The sequence below is a fragment of the Tasmannia lanceolata genome, unplaced genomic scaffold (genome assembly GCF_043159265.1).
Source record: "Tasmannia lanceolata isolate RefF3 unplaced genomic scaffold, GAP_Taslan_0.1 ptg000015l, whole genome shotgun sequence".
Classification (NCBI taxonomy): domain Eukaryota; kingdom Viridiplantae; phylum Streptophyta; class Magnoliopsida; order Canellales; family Winteraceae; genus Tasmannia; species Tasmannia lanceolata.
Window position 1 is genome coordinate 51,997,501 of NW_027518692.1, and position 15,335 is coordinate 52,012,835.

Sequence of the window (15,335 nt, forward strand, 5' to 3'; positions counted from 1 at the left end):
CATAGTTGTTGTCTTGGATTGTAGGTTAGAAGGCTTGCATGCTTGATCAAAGAAAGACATCAGATTTTTAGTTTGTGACGAAATGGGCCCGAGTTGGCCAATGCTATTGTTATTCTCGGAGTCAGTTCCTCCTCTAAGAGCGAATGCTTTTACATGATTGGCTTCATTAGATATCCCTTCAAATCTTGCTTCTAGAATTGAAATATTATCAAGGATGATAGGTGTATGCTTTTTCTTTTTCTTTTGATATATTAATAAAGCAAGAGCCAGGATTAGAGATGGATAGATTCCTTTCACATTCTTCATGACATTTTTCTAAAGGATTCATTTAGCCGACCCCAACTAGTTTGGGACAAAGACTTTGTTGAGTTGAGTTGATATATTAATAAAGCACGACCAAGATGCTCAATTACAAGGGGAAGAGAAAGAAAGGCACATCATAGAATATAAAAGAAGACTAGACAAACAATAGAGAATCATGGGGGGAAGATTGTCGAAAAGGGCAAGAGCATCCTTAGAAATTCCTTCTCTAGCAAGCTAGTCAGCAATATCGTTAGCTGATCTGCGAACATGTCGTAAAACCACAGCGACATCTCCAATACGGTACTTGATTTCGTCCAAATAACGATCAAACCTCCAGGGATGGGAAGAAGTTCCCATCAACCATTGAATGACATTGTGGGAGTCCCCTTCCATCACTAGATTCCCGAGCGTCTCCTGGCCCAACAAAATCAATCCCTGATGAACCACCCGGACTTCCGCCACCGATGCATTCCCCACACCAATTGGCCCCACAAAGGCCCACACAACCTCACCGTTCTCATTACACAATACCCCTTCGATCCCATATGGACCAGGGTTTCCAAGGCTAGAACCGTCAAAGCCGAGCTTAAGGAAGCCCTCTGGTGGGGGCTTCCATTTCGTCATTGCTTCTTGTCTTCTTACTTCACTATAGCAAATTTCCTTCCAACCATGCCATAGGTCATATGATGAGATAAATCTGAAAGAGGGAAGGGTTTTTACCCAAGATATAGTTAAAGCCACTACATTGATGTAAAGGAAGTAATGGCTTTTAACAATCCAATCAAATACTCCAGTATTCCTTTCTTTCCATATAACCCATAGCGTAGCTAAGAGAGCCATAAACCACAATTTAATTCCTTTCTTTCTCCATGGAACCAGAGACCAACTTTGGAAGAGGTCCTCAAGTTTCTCAGGGAAGACCCATACAATACCAAATCTTCAAAGAAGATTACTCCAAATCGCACCCGCCGTTTTGCGATGAATGAAGATATGGTTAATAGACTCACCAGCCTCGATACACAAAGAGCAATGATCAACAATCCACATCTTGTGTTTGCGAAAGAAGTCCACAGTTTGGATCCGGCCAAGAAGCGCCACCCAAGCAAAGGTACTTACCCTCAGTGGGGCATGGATTGACTTTATTCTAGCTACAATGGCGTGAATAGATAATGGAGGAGTGATTGCCAGTGTGGTCCAGATTGATGACGACCTTTGCAGAAGGGGTGGCCAACTGTGATAGAGTGCATTGCAATCTGGTAGTGGAGAAAATTTAAGGAAGTGCATTTGCTTTATCCGAGCACTGGTGGAACATTTTGGTGAAAACCACTCCATTTCATCGCCCCCAATGTCAGACAAGGGAGTGCATGGTATATATGTGTGTGTGGGTGCGTGCGCGCGCGCGTACGTGCCACAATGACAACTGTTGTTTCTATCTTATGGGGCAGTCCTTTCCATCATTGATGAAGGGGCTGTTGCTTTAGTGGGCTGCCACCAAGTCGTACAATGGGCCTTGGTCCCATGCTGGGCAGATAGACCATCTACTTCATCAAGACCTCAAAAGTTTGATGGTCAAGTTAGTTTGGAATAAACCTTAAAGTTCCCCTTTTCTTAAATCAAAGTCTGACCAAGGGGTTAGCAACTTAGCATCATACAATCACATTAGACTCGGAACAGTGAACTGGACTCATATCAACGAACCCAATCAGCACGCATTGTCATGCATCCTTTTTAACAAGGATGGTGGCTATCCTGAAAACATTTCTTCGTTATTTAATAATACCATCAATGTTATCATTCAACAAAAATAAAATAAAATACCATCAATGTTCTTTTCCTACCGTCCTTGTTGGCACCCATGGGGGGCTGGGGGCAGTTCCCTGTGCAACATCATGACTGTTTTTATTTGGAAATTCCAGGCCAATCTGTGCTATATTGTAGTGGGGGCTGTTAGTTGAACTACATATAATTCTTTTTCAGCATTCTCTAAGCAGTTTTTGTCTGTTGCTTCTAGCAAACCAATTACTAAGTTACAGTCTGGTATCTTTTTTCTTATTGGTAGAAAGTAAACCATGTTAATAAAAGAACTAAAAGTTCAGTACTTAAGCTGTGGATATGACCCCAACCCAGGACCCAAAATAGCTGGTATACAGACTAGGGCTGTTCAATCCGTTTTAACCGAACTGAATTTACGAAAATTAACCGAACCGAATTTTTTTTGGTTACCTAAATTTGCTAACCGAAACCGAACCGAATTATTTGCTAACCGAACCGAACCGAAACCGAAATATAATTTTGGTTGTTCGGTTAGAGCCGAATAATGAAAAGTATGTGTTCTATAAAAGAGCCCTATTTTGGACAAATTTATTAGTAAGTTTGATAAGAATCCATCAAGAGTCCTGCTACCTATCAGAAAAAAAGTCCATCAAGATGAGACCTTTTTCCAATTTCATTAAACAGAAATCGAAGAAAAATAAATTCCTCATTAACCCATTTGAAATCTGAAAAAGAAATTCCTTTTCTTTGTGGAGAATTAATTGATAAACAATACAAGAACTTTCAGCGGTCACCCAAACCAGAAAGAAGATTTAAAAAAAAAACCCCACTTGAAATCAATATTTATCTGTGGGAAAGGAATCAAAAGAATTGAAAAAGAAAAGAAATCTGAAATCATACCTTTTTTCTGCAATCGGAGAACAAGCAAGCGTGTGAAATGCTCTTCAAAATCAAAACCCACTTTTCTTAGGAGATCTGACAGATTTGGGAAGGGAGTTGTGAGTGATCTAACAAATTTCAGGGAGATGGATCTGCAATGGTGGTGAAAATGGGCGTAGGGGTGGTCAGATATGGAGGTTGAGGGTGATTGAGGTGGCTGATGAGGGAAATCAAAGGAAAAGATGGTGGTGGTGAAAATCCATGGAGAATATGGGTAGAGATGAAGTTAGGGATGATGGATCTGGTGGAGAAGGGCTTAGAGCTAAAAATAAAAAAAAGACTGGAGAGAAGAGGTGGCCGGAGTTAGGAGGCGAAGCCGCGGAGGCGAGAGAGAGAAATGGGAGAGACGCGAGAGAGAGAGACGGCAGAGACGAGAGAAGAAAACCCAAGCTCTCTTTTTTGTGAGATAAAGTGAACAGAAAAGAAAAAAACCGTAAGTTTTAGCTTTTAGGTTTTAATTTATTCACCTCCTTTTTATTACTCGGGACACCCCTTTCGTTTATTTTACACCCTCACAAGTAAAAAAAGGAGTGAATAAAATGGATGTATCATTTCCCTTTCAAAATTTAAGGGTTTTCACCCGTCGTTCGGTTATTCGGTTAACAGAAAAAAATTTCGATGGAAACCGAAACCGTTAACCGAAATTTGATAAGTTAGGAAACTGAAACCAAACCGATATACGTTTTAGCCGACCGAAATAACCGATCGAATTCGATTCGGTCGGTTATTTTGGTTTAAACCTATTAATGCACACCCCTAATACAGACTACTGTTTGCCAAGTATACTGTTGTTTACTGCTGATAAATATTGTTTTTATATTTTAGCGTGACATTTGACATGCAAACTTTAAAAGGATTTTGTTCGGAAATTATAGAATATACTTTGCTTTGTTGTATAAACTACCAAGAGAAGATTTGTTTCCTTACATATTGGCCTAATAAGCCCACTGTTGAATAGTTGTAATGCTTCAAAAATTTCTGTTCATGAGTCATATACAAATCTTTCCTCACAAAAATGTTGTTCCTCTTTTCAAGTGTTTGCATCAAATATAAAGTTCTCATGTATCAGTCACCTAATTTCATTTGGCTTATGATCTGTCTTTTTCTTACCAGAAAGTATGGTCTTGATGACAACACAGTGGACTTCATCGGCCATGCATTGGCACTTCATAGAGATGATCGTTATCTAAATGAACCTGCACTGGATACCGTGAAAAGAATGAAGGTAGGAGACCATTCATTTTGGGAGTTCTGTGCGCGAGCCGAGGCTGTCTTTTACATCTAGCCTTCGGATCTTGAATTCCTTTTTTTTTCTGCTCATACAAAGATGCTATATTTTGTTCCTTTGTTTTATTTTTTGCTTTTTCTCTCAACCTAGTTCTCTGTATTTTATACCGTACACATTCTGATCGAGTATTAGATTTCAATGACGGGCTGAGTCGACTCAATTATTTTCCATTCCAAATAGTAAAACGCTAGGGACTCAAAGGGTGCACCAAAATATCATCGATTCAGTTAATTTTGATACTAGGCCAAACATATATTGCCCATTCCTTGCATTTTTAAACCAACTTACATATGCTGTTTGGGTTTATAGAAGAGGGCAATTAAACTTCCATTTTTGTCGTGTTCGGATTTGAGTTACTTTTGTTCCTTTCCTTTTGTAATTGTACATGTTATGCTACTCAAAATTGAAATAAATATTTATGTAATTAATATGGGGATAACCCTACATTTCTTTTTAATATCCAATGCTTTCCCCTTTTTATTAATTTTATTTTTATATTTCTGGAATAGTAAAATCAAATTGCTGGGGTCATGCTGCTAGTTGACTTGTTTATATATATATATATATATATATATATATATATATATATATATATATATATATAGAGAGAGAGAGAGAGAGAGAGAGAGAGAGAGAGAGGAGAGTGTTCCTAAGCTATAGCTATAGCTTAGATAAGCTTATCTAAGCTATAGCTCACAAACACATGTGGCCCCACATTTTTTGGGGGATCCAAAGCATTCATTTGGAAGGCCCTTCCATGGATAGGGTGTGTACCAAAAATCAGCCCTATAGGATCATCCTAACCCAATCAAAGGTGGAGGGGAAAATGGATAGACACTGTTTCTGACCATTTTTTCCCTCCACAAATGGCAGGTTAGGATGATCCTAAAGGGCTCATTTTTGGTACACACTCTATCCATGGAAGGGCCTTCCAAATGAATGCTTTGGATCACCCCAAAAATGTGGGGCCACATGAGTTTTTGAAGCAGCTGCTCAGATAAGCTATTTGAGCAGCTGCGCAGGAACACTTTTCTCATATACAGCTGCTCAGATAGCTTATCTGAGCAGCTGCTTCAAAAACTCATGTGGCCCCATATTTTTGGGGTGATCCAGAGCATTCATTTGAAAGGCCCTTCTATGGATAGGGTGTGTACCAAAAATCATCCCTATAGGATCATCCTAACCCAATCAAAGGTGGAGGGGAAAATGGACAGACACTGTTTCTGACCATTTTTTCCCTTCACAAATGGCAGGTTTAAGATGATCCTAAAGGGCTCATTTTTGGTACACGCCCTATCCATGGAAGGGCCTTCCAAATAAATGCTTTGGATCACCCCAAAAATGTGGGGCCACATGAGTTTTTGAAGCAGCTGCTCAGATAAGCTATCTGAGGAGCTGCGCAGGAACACTTTTCTCATATACAACTATTCAGATAGCTTATTTGAGCAGCTGCTTCAAAAACTCATGTGGCCCCACATTTTTGGGGTGATCCAAAGCATTCATTTGAAAGGTCCTTCTATGTATAGGGTGTGTACCAAAAATCAGCCCTATAGGATCATCCTAACCCAATCAAAGGTGGAGGGGAAAATGGACATACACTGTTTCTGACCATTTTTTCCCTCCACAAATGGCAGGTTAGGATGATCCTAAAGGGCTCATTTTTGGTACACACTCTATCCATGGAAGGGCCTTCCAAATGAATGCTTTGGATCACCCCAAAAATGTGGGGCCACATGAGTTTTTGAAGCAGCTGCTCAGATAAGCTATCTGAGGAGCTGCGCAGGAACACTTTTCTCATTTACAGCTGCTCAGATAGCTTATCTGAGCAGCTGCTTCAAAAACTCATGTGGCCCCACATTTTTGGGGTGATCCAAAGCATTCATTTGAAAGGCCCTTCTATGGATAGGGTGTGTACCAAAAATCAGCCCTATAGGATCATCCTAACCCAATCAAAGGTGGAGGAGAAAATGGATAGACACTGTTTCTGACCATTTTTTCCCTCCACAAATGGCAGGGTTAGGATGATCCTAAAGGGCTCATTTTTGGTACACACCCTATCCATGGAAGGGCCTTCCAAATGAATGCTTTGGATCACCCCAAAAATGTGGGGCCACATGAGTTTTTGAAGCAGCTGCTCAGGAACACTTTTCTCATATATATATATATATATATATATATATATGAGAAAACTATTGGTGCGCTTAAGCTCACCAAGCTTTTGGTGCGCTTAAGCGCCCAATCACATGTGAGCCCACTTTGTTAGGATGATCCAAACCATTCATTTGAAAGGCCCTTACATAGATGGGGGGTGTACCAAAAATCAGCTCCATAGAATCATCCTAACCCATCCATTTTTGGAGAATCAGCCTAACCCATCCACAAATCTGCCCAGTTTTGTCCTCCACAAATGGAGGGGTTAGGATGATCCTATGGAGCTGATTTTTGGTACACCCCTATCTACGATAGGACCTTGCAAATGAATGGTTTGGATCACCACAGAAAATGTGGGACCCATTTGATTGGGCGCTTAAGCGCACCATAAGCTTGGTGAGCTTAAGCGCACCAACAGTTTCCTCTAGTGTGTAGAGAACTCTCTACACATATGTGTAGGAACCGTTCTCTCTCTCTCTCTCTCTCTCTCTCTCTATATATATATATATATATATATATATATATATATATATATATTTCTGTGTGATTCATTTGCTTCTCTCTTTTTATTATATATTATTTTTTGCTCGAACATTTCAATGTTGCCCAACAAAATTCAAAATTTGAAACTTTCTCGAGAAATTCCCCAGAACGATATCTGTCACTTTGATCAGTATCTAATATGAACCTTGGCAGGCTCCTCATGGCACACACATGACATTTAATGAAGCATTTTCCAAATAGCTGAATAGGCTAAGTGGTGGTTGTTCTTGAGATTATCATTCCTTTTGAAGCAGCTAGAGGGATAGATGTTTAGTATTGATATGCTATTGTCAAGATCTTGAAATGATTTCTATCGCTGATTTTGTTGGCCTTTATTTCCTTCTTGTAGCTTTATTCAGAGTCTGTTGCACGCTTTCAAGGTGGATCACCGTACATTTATCCATTATATGGCTTAGGAGAGCTCCCACAGGTCTGTTTTATTTTTTTCTTCAATTCTAAAGTCTGAAATATGTAAATGCTCATCACTTGGATTCATTTATTGAGAAAATTTTCAGGCATTTGCACGGCTCAGTGCTGTTTATGGTGGTACATACATGTTGAATAAACCTGAGTGCAAGGTAATAATTTTTTTTTTTTAGTGCTCAGGGTGTTCTTGTATTGTTTTCTCTGATTCATCTGGGAGGGTTGCAATTTAAGAAACTCATGTAAATTATCTACAATGTTTTGCAACCTATCAATTTTCAATTTTTCATTAGGGAGGTTATGCTCAAATGTCAGGTAGAATTCGATGAAGAAGGAAAAGCTTGTGGTGTGACATCGGAAGGAGAAACTGCTAGATGCAAGAAGGTTGTCTGTGATCCTTCCTACTTGCAAAACAAGGTAATGGTTTTCATTTCCTACCTATGACATAAATATCTCCACTATTTTCAAAATATAGTGATTTTATCGAGACATTTTGATAAAATGAGAAAATCTCGAAATAATTCCGAGATTTTTAAAATATAGCGATATTTTCATTTTAATCATTTGCTGCGATAATATTGCATTTTTTCTTAAATTATATAAATTTTTTTTATCGGTTTTTTCCCGATGTAAACCCGAATAAAAAAAAAAAATCTATCCTGCGATTTCCCCTTGCCGAGAAATTCCTCAGAACGATATTTGTCACGTAGTTTCCAACTACACATATCCTGGAAACTGAGATATTTTGGAATAAGAGGATTCTAAGATTTTGTCGTTTAAATCAATGTTCAAAATATTGGATTTGACTTGGAGCTTGATCAATTTCCAAGTTCGACTTGGCCAGCCACTGAATAAGTCCTGATTTTGTGAGATTTCTAGCATTGGTCTCAATACTCGGGCCTCGTTGGCCAACTTTTAAGCCAGTCAACTAGTTTTCATGTATATCGACGTAGAGCTTGACTCAAGCTTTAATTATGTAAATAAAAGTACTGAAGAGTTAAAATCAATCCTTGATTGTAGGCTTTCAATGTTTGGAACAGGTTAGAAAGGTCGGCAGAGTTGCAAGGGCGATTTGTATCATGAGCCATCCTATTCCAAATACCAGTGATTCTCACTCAGTGCAGGTTATTCTGCCGCAGAAACAACTAGGACGCAAGTCAGACATGTGAGTTTTCATAAATTCTCTGTTAAGGATTAAATTGTTTGAACCAAAGTCTACTGCACTAGTGATATTGACACCCATGAAAATTTGAGAGTTGAGGATACTGTTGATGAATGCTTGTGCTGCTGTTGTTGAGCAGGTATCTTTTCTGTTGTTCATATTCACATAACGTTGCTCCAAAAGGCAAATTCATCGCGTTTGTCTCTACGGAAGCTGAAACCAATCATCCCGAGACAGAGTTAAAGCCGGGAATCGATCTGTTGGGACCAGTTGATGAGATATTTTTTGATATTTACGACAGATATGAACCTGTCAACGAACCATCTCTGGATAATTGCTTTATATCAATGGTTAGTACCCCCTTTTCCCATTTTTTGCCTCTACAGTATACATCAAGATGATATCTAATGACAAAATATTGGCAATTTACAGAGTTATGATGCCACTACACACTTCGAGTCAACTGTCACGGATGTGCTTAACATGTATACAATGATCACTGGAAAGGTATTGCAAGGCTAGTCAGGCCAATTTAACCAACTTTGGGGAATAAAATTCGAAACTTTGGTTCTTCTTCTTCTTCACAAAAATAAATAAATAAATAAATAATAAAAATAAAAAATTGTAACTTTGGTTGCCTTTTATCATACATAGGTGTGCAACTTGGGTTGGATCGGGTTGAGCTTTTGCTAAAAAATGAATTTGAATCAACCCAAAACCGACCCAATTTTATGGTAAAAGTTCAACCCGAATTCCAAAAATCGACCGGAGTTGTACCCCTAATCACGTCTTGTTGGGTTTATGGAGTGCTGATGAGATTGTTAATGCGCAGGTGGTTGACCTTAGTGTGGATCTAAGCGCTGCCAGTGCTGCTGAAGAATGAGATGTTATATGGAGATGATGACATTTGAACTTTGCTTATTTATTATCTGATAAGTTGGTTATGTGGATGAAATGGTGCCACACTGGATTGGGGTGAGTCTTTGCATTGATAATTTCAGACTTATATGCTTTATGGAGTTTTTCTTTTTCTTTTCTTCTCTGTTGAATAAACTACTAGATAGTATACTTCATATTTTCAACTCAGGTCTTTATGAAACTCGTCTCATATGCCATTTTCAACTAGATAGTATGCTTTAGGTACCTAACCAATATGCCAAAGGCTTAAAGATGGAACGTGAAAGGCTGGAATGTGATAGGTTATGCCCTTTACACCTATCTCACATCAGGCTGGGTCCCACCTAGTCCCATATATAGGCAAGCCAAGCCCCACACCTATACGACGACCTTAACACATTTTAATTTTTAAAATTGGCACCACCTCTTCTGATCACTTCCTATGATGAAAATGCGTAGAGAAGATTAGTATGAATGCAATCAAAGAAAAGGAAGCATTTGGCATCACATATCTTGCTTTGCTTCCTCTGGCACCAGGGTTATGCTATGCTTCTTCCAAACTCTAGTTGCTAAGGGATCTGTGGCCTTGGAAAACCACCTACACTCTCTCGCCTTGGAAAAAAAGATTTTATTCAAGGAGAGGAGGCGCTTTGGGTTTGTTTTTATGGCATCCCTTTGCACGCCCGAGCTGTCTCTATGGTGGAGGCTTTAGGAGGGCTCTTTGGCAAGGTTGTAGAAACCAAGATGGAGGGTAACCATCAGAATTGTATGAGCTTCGTTTCAGCTAAGATTATAGCCCCTCGATGGCTCTTCCCTTATTCTGGTATAAGATTGAAAATCCTTGATCAGTTCTATCCCATTGGGGTTGAACTCAAAGGAATCCTCTGAATCTCCCATTCAGGATTCCGGTTCACCCTTAGCGGCGGACCGGCTAACGGCGTCCTCAAAACCATTGTCAGGTGATCCGTTGGGCCCTTTTGGGATTTCAAATTCAAATTCAAAATTCCTTGATGGGAGGCCTAAGGAGCCGTTGGCTATTCCAGAACAAAGTTTGATGCCTGTGCTAAAAAAGGAAGACTTTTTGGGATTGTTGGTAAGCCCCAAGAAACCTACCCCTTACACCAGACGGAAGCAGGCCTCATATGCTAGGAAGAGCGTTGTCAATCGTGCCCATGGCGGCGTTTACAAAGATTTGACCTTCCCAGTCAGGGGTATAAGGTCCCAAAATCATTTCATTATGAATAAGATAAGCACCATCTTGGGTTCCAAACCGGGGGCAAAAAAGAAACTTAGCAGATTGATCAGACTCTTAGCATCCAGGCCTCCTAGTTCTGGCCCCATCTATAACTAGACTTATAGCTAAGGTTCCCGGGGAAGGAAAAGACCGTGACAATTAAAATAGCCGGATGGCTTGTTTTTTGTATCTTCATAGATAGCTAGGAAGGCGTATTGTTAGAATCATAGCACTCCTTTCTAGGAAGGAAAGGTTCATGGCTCTACAACCCTTGGTTTTGCTATTAAAAGGCTCTCTCCATCTAAGTTTTAAGGCTGGATCCTTAACAAAGTAAGAATTGCCTCCCTTGAGGATCCGGGAAGACCAGCTTCCCCAAGATGGCAGCTCTCCCTCTCTATCTCATTCTGGGACTTCACCAGGAATTTGAGGACCGGATCTTGTTCTCTATGGAGACAAAAGCTATTTCACTTTTCAGACGGTGGGTTGTCAAATAGTGGAGGAAGCTTTGGCAATCAGCGACCCTCAGGAAGTCCCAATCCCGTTCTCTTGGGTTGTATATCTGCTAGAGTTCTTGACTCAGCGTGGAATGTTCAAGTCTCCTCCGATTTTGTTGGGTTACCTTGATCACCAAACTAAATGATTATCTATATGATGATGACAAATCTGTTTGGAGGAAAGTCTTGCATGAGAGGCCCCAAATATGACACTTTTTGTTGGATTCGACCTTGGGGGCCTCGGGATAGTGTTTTGGAGTTTGGGGGAGTAGTCAAGTCTATGATTCTAGATAGTAGGAAGATAAAATAGTTATCCGGCAGGCAGGTAGTGCCTGGTCGGGGGAAAGTCACTGAAGTGGATGAATTAGTAGATTTTCTTCGTTGCTTTCATCTGGTGTAGGAGTATGCTCCTGGCCATCCTTAATTGATTCTATGTATTGCAAGTTGGCACCTCTGGTCCCCAATGTATTTTCCATAGTTACCAATAAAATTTGTCATCTTTCAAAAAAAAAAAAAAACAAGTGTGCATCTTTCTGTTGTGGTTTTTCAGAGCTTTAATAAATTCAAATATTTCGAGGAGAAGAAGATGTGAAAGAGAATCACTTGGGTCGCCTAGGGCTGTGGAGATCTTTAAAATCTGGTAAAGCCCTAAAAACACTATGGAAAGTGAGTATTGCCATAATCAAAATATGGTAATCCGATACAAACTACCTTATTATGACATGGTAGTTGATTTTCAAATGCCATAAAGGAGAGAGAAAATCACTAAAACCTACTTATTTTTTAAAATAAAATATTTAATCCTACTTAAAACTACTTCACATTTAGAGCCTATTTAGTTTTGGGGATTTGCTTGGGTCCATTGCAAAAGTCTTTTCGCGGCTGGTTTGTGGCACGTCAGACCAGCCACCTCGTGAATGGAGACCAGCTGCAAGGTGGCTTGTCTGACGTGCAACAGACCAGCCGCGAAAAGCCTTTTGTGATGGACGCTAGCAATTCCCTTAGTTTTGTGTGTTTAAAAAACTTCTAGAGGAATGAAAGATGCAAGGGCGCCCTTGCATAAAGAGCCGGAAGAGGACTATAGATTGGACCAACGTCATTTTAAATAACCTTTTAAAATCGGTTGAGAAAGTAAATTTGGTTGCACTCAATGATGTGGATCCAATCACGGCCCCTTTTCTGGCTCTTTATCCAAGGCCGCCCTGACATGTATCATTCCTCAAACTTTTAGCATATTAACCTACAAGTGTAAATTTTGTAATTTTGTTATAAAAATCAAAACCTAAACTATTGTCTTCTTTTGTTTCTCTCCCCTCTACCTGCTACATGATGAACACGAAGAAGAAGAACAAGAAATAATAGTATAGGGTGAAAATTTAAAAAAGAAAAAAAGAGGTCTTGAGTGGATTAAAAAAACTAATTTATGCTTCTAGGTATTTTTTTTGGTTATTTTTTTCTTCCTCTTCCCTTAGTAGCCGTTTGGATATGTGGGTTTTAGAATATTGGATTTCCTCAAAATCCCGGATGGGAGACAAGAGAAGGAGACCGTCTGTTTCGCTTCTCTTTAGAATCATGGATTCTAAATAAGAAATCCAAGTTTTAGAAATCGCTCCCCAATCCTGAGATTTCTAAACCTTGGAAACATGGGATGATCTCCTACTCTCTTGCTGATGGAAAGAAGGGCGAGAAATCAGAAAATGACGTGGTCTCCTTCTTCTCGAGTCTCCATCTACAATTATGAGGAAATTCGAGATTCTAAAGTCCGTGTATCCGAACATTTCTCTTTGTGAATACTTCAATTACTATGCTTCAGAAAATATTCTTAAGAAGAACAGAAAGAAGAAAGAAAGAAAAAAAAATGGCAAGGTAACAGATCTTAAACAAGGAGAATGAAGGAGAAAAAGAACAAGAACATAAAAAAGGGAAACCCAAAACTAAAATTTCCTTTCGGGATGATACCGAAAACCCGATGCTGCACACAACAATTCTAAACATACACACCAGGAGTCGAGGAAGAACAAAAGGAAAACAAAATTTCCATAGTGACAAAATGAATATTTACCACAAAACTCTGCCGTAAATATTTTAAAACGCAAATTTAAATGGTAATTTCAGCAACTTTTCAAATTTAAGTGATAAATATTTTTCCCTCTTGATATTTGCACTACCATGTTTCAACAGTTGCAAGAAATCATCTTGTCTTTTTATTTAAACAGCTGTCTAAAGGTTATTAGTTATTACTGTTCTGAAAGAGCTCTCGGAAGCTAATTAAAAATAAGAAGGGGTTTTTGCAAAAAGAGTCTCCAACAATGACATTATTGCAAAGAGAGTCGGTCTGGTTTGCAAATCAGGTCATGTACTTTAACCATCTTTTGCAAATCAGGTCCTGTGGAGAAAAATCTTTGATTTCAAACATGAAGATCGAACGCTGAAGTGCTTTCTCTCTTTCTATGAGTCTCTCAGTCTCCCTCCCAAGAATGTGTATTTGGAATGAGTTTTTATATGGTATAAGCCCCTATAGTCCAGTATTTTTCAAAAAATACTATACGCCCCACATCATATGATGATCCAAATAGTCCATATGATGGACGACAATGTATACAGGTTGTGCCCCAAAAATCATTTGCATAGGATGACCCCTAACACTCTGATCAATAGAGGAACTGCATATTATGGAAACCTCTAGAGATCGGAGGGTTGGGATCATCCTGTGGAAATGATTTTGGGGGCACAACCAATTAATTTACGTTGTCGCCCATCAGATGGACGGTTTGGATCATCGTTTGGAAATAATTTTGGGGACACAACCAATTTACATTGTGGCGCATAAAATGGATGGCTTGGATCATCCTATGGAAATGATTTCGGGGCACAACCAATTTACGTTTTGGCCCATTTAATGGACGGTTTGGATCATCCTTTGGAAATGGTTTTTTAGTGCACAACCAATTTACGTTGTGGTCCATCTAATGGACGGTTTGGATCATCCTTTGGGGTGGGCCATACAGTGCTTTTTGAAAAATAATGGATGGTTTGGATCTTCCTTTGGAAATGGTTTTTTAGGGCACAACCAATTTACGTTGTGGTCCATCAAATGGACGGTTTGGATCATCCTATGGGGTGGGCCATACAGTGCTTTTTGAAAAATAATGGACTGTACGGGCTTATACTAAATAAAATAAGCAAGTGAGATTGTACCGGCTCACACTATATCCCCATAGTTGGAGGCTCTTTTTGCAAAAACACTAAAAAATAAAAGAAAGCCGAGTTTGTGCAATTATCAAAACATGGTAGTGCCGACATCACCAGAATCTACTATAATAAGCTGGGATGAAAAGAGGAGGGTTTTTTCGATTTTTTTGAAAATCACCTCAGAATTACACGTCACATTTTTTGACTTTTTTGAACAAATGCCCCCATTCAACTCATATAATTTCAATCCTACTCCCCCTCCTTTATGCTTTTAACAAAGGCACCCATTGAATCATATAATTTCAATCCTACCCCCCCTTTATGCTTTTAACAAAGGCACCCATTAAAGCCCTATAATTTCGATCTTACCCCCCTCCTTTATGGTTTTTTAATTAAAAAACTATAGGGTGATCTTGACCATCTGATTTAAGATAAGAGGAATTATGGAAACATCTATAGATTGGAGGGCTAGGATCAGCCTATGGAAATGATTTTTGGGGCACAACCTATTTATGTTGTGTTCCATCACATGGACGGTTTGGATCAACCTATCATGTGGTCCGTACCGTTCTTTGTTGGCCCGTGCATCGCACGGGTTTTTTACTAGTATTAAAAAAGAGAGAAACTATATAGTAGCTGGCCTTGTGTGCACGGGGAGCCCCTAAAAAACCGTGAGGCTCATCTTGTTTGGGCGATCCAAACCATTCATTTGTTAGAATCATCTCCGTAGGATGATCCTAACCCTCCAAACCATAGAGGTTTTTATTCTGTGCCGTCCCTTTTAAATCTCCATGGATCGGAGGGTTAGGATTATCCTATGGAGTAATTTGTTGGGCACACTCTATCTATATCAGGGCCCAACAAATGAATGGTTTGGATCACCCAAACAAGGCGGGCCCCACTGTTTTTTAAAGGGCTACGCGCCTACGCGTGCAC

General features: G+C 39.4%; 1 protein-coding gene across 1 annotated transcript in view; it reads left to right on the plus strand.

The window, feature by feature from the left end:
- Positions 1–9,616, plus strand: part of LOC143892307 (guanosine nucleotide diphosphate dissociation inhibitor 1) — a 21,896-nt gene extending 12,280 nt beyond the window's left edge. The window contains exons 6-13 of the mRNA XM_077396827.1: positions 4,129–4,240; positions 7,347–7,427; positions 7,513–7,575; positions 7,736–7,837; positions 8,461–8,585; positions 8,722–8,932; positions 9,015–9,089; positions 9,415–9,616. Of these exons, the coding sequence (XP_077252942.1) occupies positions 4,129–4,240; positions 7,347–7,427; positions 7,513–7,575; positions 7,736–7,837; positions 8,461–8,585; positions 8,722–8,932; positions 9,015–9,089; positions 9,415–9,465 (820 nt within the window). The 3' untranslated portion in view covers positions 9,466–9,616. The remainder of the gene's footprint in view (positions 1–4,128; positions 4,241–7,346; positions 7,428–7,512; positions 7,576–7,735; positions 7,838–8,460; positions 8,586–8,721; positions 8,933–9,014; positions 9,090–9,414) is intronic.
- The last annotated feature ends 5,719 nt before the right edge of the window (positions 9,617–15,335 follow it).